Source organism: Amblyomma mixtum, chromosome 4, assembly GCF_055824585.1.
Source record: "Amblyomma mixtum isolate Tamu chromosome 4, ASM5582458v1, whole genome shotgun sequence".
Classification (NCBI taxonomy): Eukaryota; Metazoa; Arthropoda; class Arachnida; order Ixodida; family Ixodidae; genus Amblyomma; species Amblyomma mixtum.
The window spans coordinates 94,729,588-94,748,173 of record NC_143015.1 but is presented as its reverse complement, the minus strand read 5'-3'; the positions used below and the strand labels follow the sequence as shown (position 1 = coordinate 94,748,173).

At 45.0% G+C, this 18,586-nt stretch overlaps 1 protein-coding gene across 7 annotated transcripts in view; it reads right to left on the bottom strand.

Moving 5' to 3' along the window:
* LOC149347461 (uncharacterized) overlaps nucleotides 1-18,586 on the bottom strand; it is a 283,383-nt gene that overhangs the window by 55,652 nt on the left and 209,145 nt on the right. For 4 of the 7 annotated variants that reach the window (XM_089587139.1, XM_089587137.1, XM_089587135.1 and 1 more), the window contains exons 8-13: nucleotides 16,150-16,244; nucleotides 13,322-13,521; nucleotides 8,501-8,652; nucleotides 3,788-3,923; nucleotides 2,358-2,549; nucleotides 1,165-1,361 (exon numbers count right to left, since the gene is read on the bottom strand). In XM_089587139.1, coding sequence (XP_089443265.1) covers nucleotides 16,185-16,244 — 60 coding nt within the window. In that variant the 3' untranslated portion in view covers nucleotides 1,165-1,361; nucleotides 2,358-2,549; nucleotides 3,788-3,923; ... (1 more) ...; nucleotides 13,322-13,521; nucleotides 16,150-16,184. Of the gene's footprint in view, nucleotides 1-1,164; nucleotides 1,362-2,357; nucleotides 2,550-3,787; nucleotides 3,924-8,500; nucleotides 8,653-13,321; nucleotides 13,522-16,149; nucleotides 16,245-18,586 lie in introns of those variants that run through there. The other 3 variants (XM_089587136.1, XM_089587140.1, XM_089587141.1) reach the window with 3 other exon arrangements.

Genomic DNA, 18,586 nt, shown 5'->3' with positions numbered 1-18,586 from the left:
GGACTCTCCCTCCGTCCCCTTCGGTTTCCTTTTCCGAGATGAAACTTCCTTAGTTTTTAAGACCATTAATGTTCGTGCCGCAGCGCCACGGACGGAGTCACTGCTGCGTGCGCGCGCGGGAGGTAGCTCTCTGGCTCGGGAACTCGTTGTGTGCATTACAGTCAGCGCGGCGCTCTGCTCTCCGCCAGCGGGCTGAGTCCTACGAAGGGGGGGGGGGGGGGGGGACATTTGCAGCGTCTCGCCCCGGCCAGCCTCTGAGTATTTCCCTAGCCCTAGCGTGGGCGAACATTTGCTCGCAACCTTGCTGGTGAGTCGGAAGACCTGGAGTCATTGCGAGTATTTTCGTTGCTACTTGAAGCTATTGTTGCAGCAATAAATGTGTCTTTTTACTGCAGCGGCATTACAGCGCTCATCAGAGAGAGGACGTCATACTGTGCCATGAACAGGAATTAGGGTCGAGTTTCACATACAAACCACTGAAGATTCCTGGGAGAACCACGCACAGAAATATTCGTGAGTGTGTAGGTTCAGTTTAATTCAGAAGATCCACTACCATGTTCCGACCAACGAAAATATGCACATGCCTGAAAATTTACTTTCGAGCAATAACAAAACACCCTGTCAAGATATGCTGCGGGTAGCGCATCAATGGCTTGTATGTTTGCTGGGTGGCGCTTTTTGCCTGTAATATTCGCCTTCGGAAGACCTGTGTATTCATTTTTTTTCGGTATTGTGTGCTGAGCTGCGTGTGCCTCAAGGAGGTTTTCTTTTTGTCAAAGTGTATTTTACACCCACTCCTGCTTAAGGCTTTGCAATAAAGCCATCAGTCTTCTGTAAATAAATAATAAATAATAATAATAATAATACCTCTCGATTTGCCCAAGCTGGACAGAGTATTGACGCTGCAGTTGGTCATACTCAGGGCCATGTCACTTCCTGGGGTTCTTAAATGTGCCACGAACCCTTGCTAGCACGCATTAGTCGATTTCCGCTCCATCCAGACAAGGCCAGCGTGCGGTATCGAATTCAGTGCCACGAGCTATGGCAGCACAACCAATCCTTCCACATAATGCGTGTCAATATGCGCGCAATTTCATACTGGGTTACTGCTCGTGCGGGAGGAATTACGCATTGCCTCAGCGAGAAGTTGACACGCGTGCGTACCTTGGGTCTCGGGATGGACGCTCACCCGAAGGCGGACAACACGTGGGGCCTTGCAAACAGGCAAGGTCATGAAGCCGTAACCTGCTGACAGACCGCGCACGTGATGGCAGACCCCGACTTTCCGCTGCTGGCGGTCTCCTTTTTCGGACCCCGCCTGCTCCATGCGGGGACATACTTCTCACATTTGGCCTAGGCAGCTGCAGAAATATAGTTGGGTGTTTATGGCATTGAGAATAATCAATTGTTCTTGGAATACTGCCGCGCTCTGGTGCTTGCCCAATGCCTCAAAAGCAGCTGCCTGTGAGTAGCCACAAGGTGCTTGAACGTCACGCGTCAATGGCATAAACCTTCAATTCAATGTGTGGAATGTGCCCTGTGCTTGCTATTGCTCGTGGCAACCAGCCACGTAAAAGGAATTGTACTACTGAAGGGAGGTCATCAAAAAAAGCGGAATTTATACACTAAAAATAATGGCATAGGAAAGACGTCGCGATGTTTTGTGCAGTTTGTAACCTTTTCGTCTAAAGCACCACCCATATTTCACGGGGGCTGGAATACTGTGCCAAAATGGCTATTACCTCCGCCCTGAAAAGCCTATTTCTCCGCCCTGAAATGCAGCTTCCTCTGTAACACTGCAGATTTCAATTAAGTGAGATAGTTTAATTGCACTTAAAAATTTCTTTTTGTCGTTGGGCAACGGGGCTTGGCGCCCTGTAGTCGGATTTCAAATTGAGTAGGACCCATGCAACAATCTTCAATGCATATCTATGTACTCAACGAAATTCAACCATTATTAAAAAGTGCTTGATTGTATATTGGTTGGCTTTCAGTTTACGTTAGCCGCTGCGGAGGGCATAATGAAAAACATTAGCTGCAGAGGATTAAAATAAAATGTACTAGAAAGTCAGCCTTTCAACATAGAACTTTTTCAGTGCAGCTCTGTATTTGCCATTGGCTGGTTATATTCCCGGAAAAAAGTTTAATTTAAACCGAAGGAAACTGAAAAACTCAGTTTAAATTTTGCATCGAAGGTTTGAAATTTTGTTTGGAGGGATTACCTGAGGAAGAGTTTAGAGAATATTCCTTTTTAATGTGAAAGCATTTAGAATGTTGTCCTGGAATAACCACCTGGTAGCTGCGTAACGATATTTCATGATTGGTTTGAGTTAGAGGGTTTAAGGTACCAAACTTACTCAGGCTATGAGGGATGCCGTAGAGAAGGGGTCCGGAAATTTCGACCACCATGTATCTTTTGACGTGCGCTGACAATCCCACCGCACATGGGCTTCTTGAATTTCGCCTTCGTCGGAATTCTACCAAAGTGGCCGGGATCGAACCCGCGTCTTTGGGGTGAGCAGCCGAGCGTAGCAACCACTGAGCCACCGCTGCGGGGCAGAATAAACATTAATAAAAAAAATGCAAGGCTGCCGTATAGTGATATATGGATATATTGATTGTTATAGTGAAGACTTACATTATATAAAAAATTGCGTTCATAAACGGAGCCCCGCTGAATAACGCTTTTGTCAAAAATTTTTGGGTATGAATTGGGCAGAAGCCGAAAGCACCCCTTTTCATTTTTTTTTCTTGCAGCGAACACATGAATGGAACAAGCAGAATTGCCATCCAATTGGCGTATTTCATTACTATTGTGAACGAGCATAAGAGACTCGCTCAATGAACTGTATAGCTGCCCTGCCTTGGCACTTGTTAAATTTTAAGGCACCATGCCATTTGACATAGGTGGCGAAAAAACAGAAAAAGAATGATTCCTGTGTGTGTGCTCAAATAGCAGTGCAATATTTAGGGGACTACTCCAATGCGGAAAAAATTTGCAATAAGGCATCAATTTCTCTTTATCATCGACTAGATACGACTACAATAAAATCTGTACATCGCATTTTAAAGAAAATTTGTTCTGGGCCTGAGAACACGGGCCCCGGACCAAAATGTTCTTCAACTATGTAATTTGTGTGGAAACTGCGTAACTTTCCTCAATAGCAGTATGACTGCGCTTGGGTAGATGCTAGTAAGTGCTTGCTCCCTGACGATTTCCACTGATTCATGACATCAGTGATTACTGCAGTCATCGCACCGTAAGAGAGCTACGAACCACAGATTAAATCTTTATAACCAACTTGCCTCCCGGGTGATGAAATCCAGGTTCGTCGAGCATAACAACAACAACAACAACAACAACAAAAAAACTGTACTTAGGGTAGAACGAGAGTGTCATGTTGTTTTGCTTCTACCTGTATATACAGGTAGCGAATCGGACGCTTTAAGCCAAAAATTGCAAAACTAATTGATCTATTTGAAAGGAATGCTCAGAATAATAGAGCGAAGAATTGTTGTTCCACACAGTGCTTCAAAACTGGCGAAGGAAAGCGTGGGCTCCGAGTTACCTTAGGCAGCAAAGCCAGTGATAGAAAACGCTCGTTTATACGAGGACAAACCAGCCATAAAGACACATTTACCGATAAGCAACCTCAAGTACTATAGGAAACGAGTCTAAACATTCATATCTGAAATGCTCGCTCCTGCCCTCAAATGTACGGGTCTGCACCGTACATCCTGGTTCTCGAATAAACCAATGCCATCTCATAGATCAGCAATCACTCACCTGGCTTGTGGAGTGTGATGAGGACAGTGATGCTGCTAGAAGCATAGCAGCCAGTTTGAAACGCGACGCAGGCATTGGAGACGAAGAACCAGTGGCAACGCTGCCTTCTTGCGGCACCGAGGCGAGGCTGGCCGGTCTGCAAGATGGAGACCAATAGTGATTACCGTCACGCTATTTTGGCAACAGCTGCGCATGAACTAAACGGCACGCGTTCGGACGTCTCCCACAAGAGCCTACTCTGACTTTCTGTAAAAACATTGGACATGAAAGTGGATATCAACACGGTCAAGGTAAACGACCTGTGTATGATGCTGACCAGTCAAGGGATGGGGTAAGAGGGCTCGTTGTGACGTACATGAAGGAAACCATCAGTCACTGAAACCAAGGGGCATACTGGAATGTATTTTGTTATTTGTGGTGTTAATGAAAGAGAGATTAATACTGCAACTATTTTCTCATTTAAAGACAACTGATTATAAACACAAGAGAATCACATGCCGCCGGTGGGATTGCAACCCCCAGCTCCGAGGTGGGATCGACACCAACGTGCTAAGAATTTCGAGGCCAGGCATGTTAGGAGACAAGAGAGGATGAAACGGCAGCGGTGTAGCACTAGGCACCACCAGGCACCGCATCAGTATGCTCGATATATGAATGGAAGGTAGGAGCATCCTGTTTGAAAGTGGTGCTTTCAATTTATATTTCTTTGAGGAATCTGTCAAAAGAGACGCTATCTATAATTTCCCCATTTTTTCATCAACTCGACCTTTCATCTTCAGCATATAACCTTATGTCACTACTCTCTTTTTTAGCCACCGATCATCCAATCGCTTTTTGCTGGCTTCTACCGCACATTTATTCACACAAAATTAGTTGTCGGTAAACCTATGGTCTCATGGAGAGTATGTGTCTGAATCGACGTCCAAATTAGCATGGCCATCATCGAGTGTAAGGTGTCTGATTTGTTGCTGATTTACCACTCACTCCACATAATACGTTCGGATACACCCTGATTTACCTTCATATAGTGGGACGAGTTATCATACGACCATCACTTTCTGCTTTGGGTTTTCCATTTTCTATGTAGTCCCGCAATGCACTTGTTTGTCCACTCACAACTCCACACCATAGAAATATCAAAATCATTGATATATATCGTTTCAGTACTAGAAATATGCGTATTTGGATCTGCGGCAAGCCGTTGTTCTAGATGCCCTTATATATGTTATCTGATGGATATGCCGTTTCGGAGATAATAAGCACGCTAACTTGGGATGCATATTCTTTCTGCAGAGATGGCAGGACATGTGAACTGTTGGATAGCCCGTTTTGGCGATATTATAGACATTTACTTGCATCATGTCTGATTACGACTGCAAAATGTTCGCGGAAAAGCGGGCAGAGTGGTCTAATAAATATATCTACAATGTGCTCCGGCCAGTTTCGTTTCCTGTTCGTGTCATCAAAGATTCATAAATTAAAGAAATAGTACTGCCCAATGTGCAAGCGAGACTGGCTTTTAAGCGAGAGTCTTAGATTTGGAGTATATCTTGGAAATACTCTGTTTTGTAGATGTATGGTCGATATGTTCGTGTGTGATGTCTCTGGGTGTCTCTGGGTTGTATCGTTTCTATAGCCTGATCTGCATTTTGCATATAATGATTTTTAGACGCATTCGCTGTGACAGCGTCTGATACTACGCAGATTTTACCTGAATAAAATGTCAGCACTGGGCCAAGTGAATAAACAATTGTGAAAAGCAGCAGTCTTTTGTCGACATCTAAATCGCAAGAAATCTCAATCACTCTGCGAACATTCTTCATGTGGGCCGAGAAACATCCTCTAGCCGATAACACCCCCCCCCCCCCCCCCGCAAGATATTTGAACAGTAGCCGGCGTGGTCCACCTTTTTAAGGCTCGCTAAAATCCTCAGGACTTCTTACAGAGACCTCCCATGAATAAATAAACTGCAGAGAAAAAGATATATAAGTGATACCCGCGGAAGTTTCTGCGCATTTCTTGGCCGCATGTCCTGTCAAGACTTCGCAGGGACATCCTAATGATGTCGGTCCTGTCAGGAAGGTGACAGGCATGAGTGCCATAATTAAGTCTTCTCAAACCAGTAAAGTTAGACCGCCAAGCAAACTACTGTCTCCACATGCGTAGAAACCATGGAAGAGTTTTCTTTTTACAGTGTTAAAAGAAAGGAGCGTCTTAAGGCTACAGGATCACCAGTCCAGCATCTAAAAGGACTCAGTATTTCTATCAATCTCCCCGCAGACAATCTTTGGTGAGATGAAGTTGGCACTTTTAGCTATGTCGGAGAATTGCACTGGCCAGCCTATGGCCCATGGAGGAGCCTGCCGCAGGCTGCTTTGCTTATTTTGTAAGCAAAGAGGCACCACGGATTACATCCGCACTAGGTGAACAATTTACAGCCACAGACACATAGTTGCGTATTTTGAGCAGTACAATTCCACACAGTTCAATGATTTCATTGAAAAAAAACTGACTGAATGAAAACAAAACATACTGATTCTACGTCCTAGACGTGTAAACTTTGTCGTCGATCGCGTCGTCCTAAGGTCGCACCCAAAGACAGCTCGTCGTGGATTGAGGGCCTCTCTGTGAACAATTTTTGCCAGCAATTTTCACGCATGTGCCGCAAAAATCTAACGCCTGTTATGGATGTGTTGAATGATGGTGTGCACAGTGGAGATCGGGCTCTGGAGGAACACACTGCACTTGTGGACCGAACACTGCCACAGTTTCGCTCAGAAATCTAGATGGACATCACGCGGACATAATCAGGTGCACATCACCCGAAAGACAAAGGGGCTGCAGTTACTCGTGCTCTCAGTCTCCTGACGACTGAAGCCTTCAGCAGTTCGATATTAACCTGATGGTTTTAAGGCGTAACATCTAACTTGTTTGATTCAATGAAGCAAGATATTCTTCCGGTAAACCACTCTCACTGAAACTGAATACTGACCGCTTCTCTGCACCGAATGCTAGAGGACAGTCTATATGTGGCTTTTAGAATCTGAGTGCGCCAACTGAGAGCGAGGGTTTCTACCGCACTAATGTTTGCCTGTATGACTAGCGTTCGAAAATAAAGAAGGTCATGATTTTTCTTTCGTTTACGTAGCCACTCCTTACTGTATGAAAAGAAGGCGAAGAGAAATAGCCGGCGCATTTGTTGTTAAGAGTCTTTAACAGGCGTTAACAGTGATTAAAAGACTGTTAAAAGGCGTTTAGAAGTCTTGTTAAATTCCTCGACACGTCGCAAGATGTTTCTGCTGGGTGATTTTCTTTCCCGAGTAATAGCGTGTAGACGAAACTCCGTTGCACACATGTTAGTTTAAAGCTTACTACAGCTTTGTGTTGGGCGCTGAAGTGATGTATTGGCTTTGAATGAAGGGGTTGCCTTTACAGCAAAGCTCATCATTTCACCTGATGCAGAAACCTTTCAACGCTTCCGGAATATTTTTCGACGTAGGCCGATCTCATCTAGATTGCACAGGTGGCCTTTCCTACTACCTTCAGAACCATGTCTGAAGTGTGCGCGCTCCATGTGGCCATGTAATCATCGCTTGGTTTTGGGGGATCTGCAGTCTCTTACAGTGACAGTAGTTACAGTAGCGGTGCTTCCGCTGGTTCTGTGACTGTGCTGGTTCTGCGGCGTTGACATATTCGTGGATCTATCAAAGAGTAATCCTTACTTCGTGATGATGAAACCACAGGGAGAGATCAGTGCTCCTCTTCCCACTAGCACGAAGCAAATTTTATAGTCTGATAATTTAGTTAGACCCTCTTTTGTTGCTGAGAAAGGGAAAGGCACAGAAATTGGCTCATTTTTTTTCGGTGGATACCTCAACTGCAGGTGGATACCTCAACTGCACCGTGAGCCACTTCCCCCCGCCTATCGGGTGAAAAAAAAAACAACCACGAAGGCTAAAATCTGCAGTTTGCAGATAGAGTTGGTGTTTTTCGTTTGCTGTCCCTTTTTTAATGGCATCAAAAACACTCTTCAGTGCATTTCGTGGATACGCACACGGGGGGACGAGATTTTAAACAGGAAATACTTTGTCATCAGCTTTGTTTTCATCAGGTTTTGGAATCGCCATCCTGGGGATGCGATTGAATAATTACTCAATATTTAATCGGGTTGTAGGAGTGGTTAGGAACGCATTTTTGGGTATATTGTAGCATGCTGCCAAGAACTTCATCCCTGCGCACCACTTCTACTGCTCTTTGAAGCATTTTTAGGAATAAACCACAAAAGTTTGCACTAGATTCCAATAGAAGTGATCGATGGAATCTGAGGGCAGCTGTGCTGCCTTGAGTTCATAAAAATTGGGTAGTGCATTAATCGCAGAGTTTGCTTTGCAGGCTGCGCACTGTGTGGATTAAAAACGCGTGTTTGGTAAAGTCGCTACTGATGCGATCATATATAGGGGGTAATCACGTGACGTCATGTGAACCATTTTTTTTCTGGCGCACATAGTTTTAGCAATGCAGACTAGAGCAGGAGGCGACGATCTCATTAGACACGCCCGAAGCCTGTCGCAGTTCTGCACAGGCAACAAAATGGCGGCCGCTGTGACGTTAGTGAGTACTCCCTTTAGTGCTCTTCTATCCGGTTCGTCCCGGCGACGAACCTGTAGGACATGCCAATCAATCAGGAAAAATGGATAGCCAGCAAAGACTCACCAGGCCCTTGCTGTAATACGAAGGCGCTGATGTTGTCTCCACTGACTCGTGTCGCTGCTGCAGCGAAAGGCGCATTGCCGACGAGTCAGTGGATTTCCAGTGCATTTCCCATGGACGATCGTGGCGAGGCCGGCCATTCAGCAAGGGGAAGACTGTGAGGCAAGGAAAAGTACATCGGGTCCAAATGACGACTTTTGATTGTGAAAAAGAGGGAAGAAGTCATCGCATCATTCCGTTCGCACCTCGTGTTTTGCTTTGTGCGATCAAGTAAACCGTGAGGGTACAACGGTTTTTGAGTCAGAAAAGCACACTCCGAAAAGCCAAGCGAAGTTTTGATATGATGCTCTTCAGATGAAGTTTATAGAAGTTAATGATTAAAAGAACACTCTACCTGGTTTTATTCCAATATGGGGAACTTTAGAACCCACGCTTATGAAAGCTCATGTGTAGTCATGTTCTCAAACCTGCTCTCAGCACTTAATATTCTAAATTTTTTCGCCCTAGCATGCTCCTCACGTCTTAGCCTTTTAATGCCTGCTTTACAAAGCAAGCAATGAAAGAATCGGTACCTCCACGTTATACTTTGTTAGTGCAGCCAAATTAGATAAGTGCAATTTAGATAAGATTAGACGAAAGAGCAATTAGCCTATGACCCTATTAAGGCAACTAGTTTGAGCTGAACGAAAGACCAAGTCGAAGGTATTCAACAAGCTCGAAGCCCAAAAGACTAGTTATATTTCTCCAACAAACGTCCCAGTTTGCAGAAGTATCGCAGGACTCTGGCTTGATGTCGCAAATTTGCGGTGAATTTTTTCACACCTTACACTCAATGGTCACTCGATGTTGCGAACATGTTAACATGAAACTTACTATCCAAATTCCATATAGTGGCGAGTACACGGCATGCAACAAGTGTGTCGCGAACTGACATAACTTGGCCGTAAAGGGTTAAACAGGTAGGAAGTGCCACCTTGACCGCTCTCTTGTGCCGACGTACAAGACGTGGATTCGGCCGCCGTGCATACCATGTAACTATGCAAGGGCGTGCAGAGACTCAATCCTGTCTTCCGACAGGGAGTCCAGCATTTTCCCATCCTTCTGCCTTTAAGGATAGAAGCCACCACTTTACAAAAACATAGCTTGACTCAGTCACTTTTTACTTCAAGTAAAAAGTGCGTCACAGCAGTCTCTCTGCTAATCTCAGTCGACAACCAGATGGATTGCAATATTGAGGTGTGTTGGCAATGATTTGGAATAAATTAGAAGGACATTCTTTTTCGGGTTGAGATTTTCTGCACTCGAGCACCAGATCAGCAGTCACGAAAAAAATTATGAAACTTTCGCTGTCGAAATGCACCGTGTGGGTATGTTGAAATCAAGTTATTGCGAACTACATGCTCATCTGCCATGGGCAGCTATACCCACCCCATATCGCCTTCCCGGTTGTGGGATCAGGCTGGAGGGCTGATGTTCACCCGCAAAAGAAGTGCTGTCCAGAAGCTGTAGCTGACCACAAATTTATGTATTTAAGGCAGCCGTAATGGTGCCAGCTACTGCAAGTTCAGATGCCTTACTTCTGAAGTTTTCATATATCTTGATATCAGTTTTAGCAACCATCTGATATGGATTGCGCATATTTTAAACATTTTCTTATCAGCTTTTTTCAACTGTTATTTTCTCAAATGTAAATTCAGATATGCTCAGTCCAGTTTAAAACTTCTCCCTTGCAACACTGACAAGATCAAATTTGCCCAGACAATTTCTGATTCAAGAAAACACAGTTAAATCTTTAAATTCTGTCTTGGAAATCAGCCTGTAACTATAGTGCCTTGACGTTTCTCTCTCAAGATTTTTCAAGAAAAGTGTATACTGAGTGGTTACCTTGCGGAAGTGCACAAATTATACCGATGGCTAAGCTGCTGAGAAAGAATAATTTGCTGAAGATTTTTTCAGAGAAACAATCTGTTCAAGTTTGAGACCCACCTAGACACACGTAAAATCGTCCCTGCACGATTTGTGCCAGCTCTAGCTTGTGCCTGGTTTTTAAACTAGTCTAGGGCCTTGTCCTGACTCGCTCATCGTTTCCAGGAAAACTCGGAGGCTATGAGGGAACAAAAGGCACCCGTCACTCAAAGCCCTCCGCCCTCTCCACTCAATGCTTTCCGAAGGGGCCTGTACTAGACGGCTGCTATTCATCGAAGAGTGACCGGACCCAAAATCATGGGAGTGTAGGCCGTACCGCAGTTGGCGTGAGACTACGAAATATTTGATAACAATGGCTGACATAACTTCTTTATGCATTTTTTCCCTCTCAAAGAAGAAGCGCGTTCAGTGTAAATAACACCAGGACACATCCGTTAAAACTGCAATACATTCTACAGGAAAATACACGTTGATCCTCAGCGTTTCTCCATAATATCGTGTTCGATCCCGGCCGCGGCGGCTAGAATTTCTTTGGAGGAGAAATTCTAGAGGCCCGTGTACTGTGCGATGTCAGTGCACGTTAAAGAACCCCAGGTGGTCGAAATTTCCGGAGCCCTCCACTACGGCGTCTCTCATAGCCTTAGTCGCTTTGGGACGTTAAACCCCATAAACCAAACCAAACCATAATATCGTAAAGAAGAAAAAATATCAGGCAGGAGTTGGTCCCCATTTTAAAGAAAACGAGTGGCAGTAGCAGTATTGAAACGTCAGCAACATAAGGTATCTTGCAATGACGCTATACACTATCTCTTATGCTTAGTGAACCGGCTGGGCGATAAGTAAATATCAGTGCGTGGATTGTGCCGAGTCAGAGCGGCAACTTCTACGCTCACCGGCGGCCATCACGTGGCGCCTTCATGGCAGTGAGGGGCACGAAGCTAATGTCAGCTACCAGACCACGCACGTGTCGGCATATGTCGACTTCCCTTCGCTAGGTGCCTCCTCTGAAGGCAGCGCCGCTTGGATGCGGGGACACGGATCTCATACTTGGCCCAGCCAATCTTGTGAATGATCGCTGGCTGCTTAAAGCAATATTTTTCCACGTTTCGGGGACTCGACCCCCCCAGACCCCTTTGGTTTCCTTGCCCGCGATGATTCTTCTCTAGTTTTTCGGAACAAGGGAGGGCGTCGGTGTCGTAATGAGGCGGATGGCTTGACTGCTGCATGCGCAGGCTCGGGATATCTCTGTCGGGTTCGGTGACCTGTCGCGTGCTGTACCGTCAGCGCAGTGCTCCGCTCTCCGCCAGCGGGATGATGTCTCTTGGGGGAAACAATTCCTTCGGGGTCATCGCGCCCGGGCTTAGAGTATTTGCCCAGCTTTAGCTTGGGCGAAAATTCGTTTGTAATATTGCTGGGAAGTCGGAAGGCCTCGATTCCTTTGCGTATTTTGTTGCTAGCTGGCGTTATTGTTGTAGCATTAAATATTTCTTTCTGCGTCAGCGGCATTCCCGGGCTCATTACAGAGAAAGCGTTTCGTCCAACTGTGGAATGAACCAGAATTAAGGTCAAGTTTCAAATTCAAATCGCGAAGAAATTACCGTATTTTCCGGTGTATAAGACGCAGTTTTTTTCAAAATCTTGCTGGTGCGTCCTATACAATGGTGCGTCTTATATGCGAATTTTCCGGTTTTTTTTTTGTGAGTTCAGAAATTACTCAGGTTCATGTTCAAGCTTTTTTCACCGAAAAAATATTACTGCCAATAACGCGGTTGTAACATGGTTAATACTTCAATACGGAGACCGCCGTGCGCAACTTTTTTAGGTGAACTTTATGATGAAACGGCGGGGTTGACCACTTCCGGGATCTTAAACACGCGGCCCTTTCGGAGGCCCCAAGGAAAGGTAATGTGAAATGCCAAAGGATGGCGACAGTCGCCCTTCTCGCCATTGTCAAGACAAGCCAAGAGAAGCCGATATTTTTTTTTAGTCACCGTTTGCAAGTACGAAGTGCGAAGAGAATGCTTCAGACGTGTTACCTTTTCAATAGCGCATCCGAAGATGAAGATTTTGAAGGTTTTATGTAAAAATAAATTCTTATGGACATAAAGAGAGTTCTTTCGCTTTTTTTTCTTTTGTGCTAAAACGTGGGCTGGTATGGCGTGAGCGTTGCCTTTTTCGATCACTTAGCGTTGCTTAAGAACTTCTCACACGTACGGTGCATTTTGCGATGGTCGCATAAGCATGTTAAGCCTCACTAGCCTAACTGGGTAAATTGGGGTGCGTCTTATAAACGGGTGCGTCTTATATACCAATTTTTTCAATGACAGCCTGCATATATGGCGGGTGCGTCTTATACAAGGGTGCGTCTTGTACACAGAAAAATACGGTACTGCAAGCGCTCCGCACAGAAATATTCGCATGTTTGTGGGATCAATGAAATTCAGAATATCCACTCGCAAGTTGACAGGCAAAATAGCCACATGCCTGAAAATTTACTTTCTAGCAATAACGACACACCCTGTGAAGATATCTTGCTTTCGGGTACCTTCTTTTTTGCCTGGAATTTGTGCCCCGGAAACTAATTCAAAAGAAGTTTGTACAACTTTAATTTCCCCAAGCTGCACAGTGTATTTACGTCGCGGTTTGTCGCACCTCGGGCCCTGCCACTTCCTGGGGCCCTCGAATATGCCCTGAATATTTCACCAATAATGCGTAAGTCGTTTTGCACTCCATCCAGACAAGGCAGGCGCGCGGTAGCGAATAAAAGGTTACGAATCAAGACAGCGACACAAATCCGTTCCCACAATGCGTGCCAATATGCTCAGCCTCATACTGGCTTCGACTATGTGTAGGACGAATTATACATTGGCTCAGTAAGAAGTTGACATGCATGCGTACCTTGGGTGTCGAGTCGGAGCAGAAGCTTCCACTCGAATGCGGCCACCACGTGGGGTCTTCACGGCAGCCAAGGTTATGAAGACGGAACGTGATGCCTCACTACGCACGTGACGGGTCACATTTCTTCCGTCGCTCGGGCTGCATGCCGATCCTGTTCCGGACTGATGCGGGGACATGCTTCTCATATTTGTCCCAGTCATCTGCAGAAAAGATGGTTGGGTGTTCATGGCATCGCGAATAGTCAATGCTTCTCGAAAAGCCGCCGCGCTCTGGCGCTTGAGGAACCAATGGCGTATGAGAGCTGCATGTGAATTTAAAAAAGATGCTTGCACAATTCAATGTATTGGATGTCCCCGGTGCTTGCCCATACCTCATCTAAGCCAGCCTAGTAAAGGGCATTGTAGTTTCTAAAGGGGCCCAGCTCCTGGAAGGTGGTAGTCAAATGAACGGTTGATGGCGATAGTTATGGTTTGCTTCACGGTGGCTGATCGCCCCAAAGCAACGCAAGCTATGAAGGATGCCGTAGTGAAGGGCTCCGGATAATTTCGACCACCTGGGGTTCTTCAACGTGCACTGACATCGCACAGTACACGGGCCTCTAGAATTTCGCCTCTATAGAAATTCAACTGCAGCAGCCGGGATCAAATTTCGATAGAGGCGAAATTCCAGAGTTGCTCACCCAATGAACGCTGTGACCTATTGCTGCAGTGCCACCCCAAAGAATCCTGCGGCTTAATGCTGTAGTGCAGCGTGTCTGCCTCAATGTTGTCATTACTAACGCATGCAAACCACATCTCTTTCTCACCACCACCACGTGCCTCAAAGTGCGATTGAAGCGTCTGCTGACCCAGGGAGCCAGTTCTGCGCACTTCCTTTCACTGGAATAATGGGAGTCTACAAGATTTTCAACGCCAGCGCCTATGAACACAATGAACACCGAAGCCCTATAGAAATGAAAATTGAAAGTTTGCTTTCAAGAAGGAAAGGATGGTCTAACACATCTCTGTGGACACTGGAACCCGCGCCGTATGGGAAGGAGTAAAGTAGTGAATGGAAAAAGGATGAAAGAGGTGGGCCTGCGGAACAATTTTGACCATCTTGCACCTTTAAGGAGCACAGATATGGCATAGCACACGGGCGGATTTAGCGGTTCACCTAGCACCGCGTTTCTGCAACAACGGTGTGAATGCTAACATAGGTAGCGCACGTCTGTCACTACTGTCAAATAGCTTACGGCGCGACTGAGGTGTTCTCTGTCCCAGGAGGACCAGTTATGCACTTTTCGCTTGCTTTGGAAGCGTCCGCACTTCATCCGTTTTGGCGCATCTCTGGAGTGGCTGAAGCAGGAAAACATGGTAGAAAATGGTACACTAGAGCTTTCGCTGTAAAACGACAGCTTGTAAACTAGAAATAATGGCACATGAAAGTGGCCAGCAAATTTTGCGTAGTTTGTAAACTTTCTCGCCTACAGCACCACCTTTACTGAACGGCGGGTGGAAGACCGTGCTAAGGTGATAGCCTATAAGTATGTTCCAGGCGCCGTAATGGCAAGTAACAATGGACAAGCAGCAGGCGTCAATAAGTGTTGGCTTCATGTGGTTTAAAATTTTGTCCTTGTGATGTCCTCGTGATGTCCTTGTGGTGTCCTTGCCATGTGGTTTTGATCGACAGCGGCCCTAGTATATATTGAGCATCTCATTTATATTTGTTCACTCACCATATTTTACTACATGGTTAAGAGAATCACGAAAAGTTTGCCTATAACCTGTCATAAAGCGTAGAAACCTTGGGGAGCCTTGTACTGTTCGAAGAAACTGGTAAATTACGATCGGCAAAAAAAAACAAAAAAAAAAACTAAGAGCACATTCCAATTCAAGGTGCATGTTTGGATGTAGCTTGGATGCGCGCATTGACCAGAATCACATTTCTTTATGTTCGATCGCTTATGTTCTACCGTTTATCACCAGTGCTATAGAACACTCATGATGAAGTTGTGGTAATGCGTCGTCATCCTGCGTATTTTTCTGAGCGTTGTGATGGGAGGTAAAAGCGGCACCTTTCGCGAATGTTGTCGCATTGCTGCTAATCTCTCTGTTTACAGACGCCTCTGTGCCTAACAGCTACGCAGTTGGCAAGCTCGTTCACTATGAATGCCGCGTGGCTTGCGCTTCACAAAGCTTAGTTGTTTACAACTGCACATGTGTAGTGCATTTTCACTGGAAAGCTGCACGGAATTCACAGAAACTTCGTAGTTGAAAATAAAATTCGTTTTGGTTCAATGAATCCGGGCCCCGGACTAAGGTCAATTTTTCTTCAACAATATTATTTGTGTGGAATTTTTACAGCTTTCTTCCACAGCTGTATTGCTGGGCCTGGGTGGATTGTAATGAGTGCTTACTCCCTAACTATGGATTTTTATGTAAGAACAAGTGTGCTCCTTTTATTTGCTTCTACCTATACATACAGGACAAGATTTAGGACGCTTCCAGCCGAAAATTGCCGACCTAACTGACCTATTTCAATGGTAAGCTGAGGGTAATGGGGCTAAGAACTCTTGTTCCATACAATGCTTCAAAAGTGGCGAATCAAAGCGCGGGCTCCGAGTTACCTTTCGCAGCAAAGCTAGTGGTAGAAGACGCTGCTTTATATCAGGCCAAACCAGCCTAATAAAGCCACATTCACCGATAAGCAACCTCAAGCACCATAGGACGTGAGCCTAAACATTCCTATCTCAAATGTTCGCTCCTGGCCTCCCACATACGGGTCTCCACAGTACATTCTGGTTCTGGAATATGCCAATGCCATCTCATTGATCAGCAATCACTCACCCTCCTCCTGTAGTGTGATGATGACAGTGACGCTGCTAGAAGTGTAGCGACCAGTTTGAAGCGCGACGCAGGCATTGCAGACGACGCTGGCTGGTCTGCAAGATGGAGACCAACAGTGATCACCGTCACTCCGTGCTCGCAACAGCTGCGCATGAACTGAATGTTACGGATTTATATGCGTCCCAAATAAGCGTATATGATTTGCTCTTAAAACATTCAACAAGTAAGTGGATATAAACACGGTCAAGATAGATCACCTCTGTGTGATGCTGACCAGTTAAGGGATAGGGTAAGAGGGCTCGTTATGACATACATGAAGGAAACCATCAGTCACTGCAACCAAGAAGCACATTGGAATATTTTTATTTGTTCTGTTGATCAATGGGAATTATACTTGTTTTCTCACTTAAAGACAATTAAAAATACAAGACGATGACATGCCGCCGGTGGGATCACAACCTGAGACCTCCCAAACTCGTGTTCGAACGCGTTAGGAGGAAAAGAGAGAGGCCTAGCAGAAGGTGCCGCATCAATACTCTCGATGGATGGATAACAATCGCGCCCTCTTTGAAATGGGGTAATTTATATTTTTTTGAGCAGCACATCAAAACTGATAGCGTTGACTATACGCGAACGACGGGACAAAAGAAGGCACGAATACATACACACAAAGCCTTCTTTTGTCCCGTCGTCTTCGCGCAGTTCAGTTTTGCTCTAACCATGAACCGACTAGCCCAACATCATGTTGACTATAAATTCGCTATGTTTCTTTCGGCTCGACGTTTAACCTTCAACTTGTAACCTAATGTCTCCACTCTCCTTTTGAGCCACACATCATCCAGTTGCTTTTTGCTGACTTCTACCGCAGATTTATTCACATGACATTAGTTGTCTCTAATCCATAGTGGACCATCGAGAGTATGTGCCTGCATCGACATCCAGATTGGACATGGCCACCTTAGAGTGTAAGATGTTTGATTTGATTTTTTCTCTCATTTACCTCACACCCCTGGTGAAAAATGTTGTATGATGCAATAAACTCATACAGTTTGTTACACTGTAGGAGGGGGCTGTGGCTGAGCAGAACCTAGGTCGCTTTGAAACGTTCAGCAAAGGTGCAGGCCAAGTTTTCGGGCTGCGAGCGAGCGTCACACCTCAGGATCGTCGTCGTCTTTCACTACTACAGTTCACCACGGTGAGCGAGCGCGGCTCCTACACTACAATACAAATATCATAGACTTGTCATACAAATAATAGAAAATTATCATACAAATGTCATACATTTCTGCAAAATCATGGTCATCATACAGATTTCATAGAATATCATAGAAACTTTATGATATATCATACAAATTGTATGATATTCTATGATGAAGCCTCTACGAGATTATTGCTTCATAGAACTATTCTGCAAGGACCTCATATATAAGTTCAGAGACACCCAGATCTAACTTCAAGTAACAGAGCCAGTTATAATACGACGATTCTTTTCTGCTTTCGGTTTTTGAGTTTCTATGTAGTTCCATAGACCACTCATTTTCGATTGAATTAATTCAGTTCCTAATTTCTAAGTTCTTTAACCTGCGCAGTGAGAACACCAGAAAAAGAGAAATATCCTAAATCCTCCGAGTACCCGCTGGATATGTCTGCCGCAAGTCCTGATATGTTATCCGGTGTATATATTATTTCAGCGATATTACAGACACTAACTTAGCTTCAATGTTCTTTCTATAGTGGTGTCGTGACATGTTAAACGTTGGATAACCGATTTTGCTGATATTACGGATGATAACTCGAATCACATGTCATAACCGTTAATGTTTTAGGAGGGTTTAACGTCCCAAAGCGAGTCAGGCTATGAGAAACACCGTAGTGAACGGCTCCGAAAATTTCGACCACATGGGGTTCTTTAATGCGCACTGACATCGCACATTACATGGGCCTCTAGAATTTCACCTGCACTGGAAATCAGCTGCCGGAGCCAAGATTGAATTCGCGTCTTTCGGCTGAGCAGCTGAGTGCCATAAATACTGATAAACCGTGGCGGCTCACTTCTCATTACATCTGCGGAATGTTTGCGAGAAAAATAGCTGAGTGTACTAATGAAAGTTATCTGCAATGTGTTCCACTCATTTTCGTTTCTTCTTTGGTTTGGTTTGGTTTATGGGGTTTAACGTCCCAAAGCGACTAAGGCTATGAGAGACGCCGTAGTGGAGGGCTCCGGAAATTTCGTCCACCTGGGGTTCTTTAACGTGCACTGACATCGCAGTTTCTTCTTTGTGTCATCAAAGATTAAAGTGAATGAAATAATATTGTTCAAAGTGCAACAGACACTGGCTTCAACACGATAGCCTTAGATTTGGAGTATAAAAGTTCTTAGAAATTCTTCGTTTTGTAGATGTATGCTCAGTTTGATTACGTGTTGTAACTTTGGTTT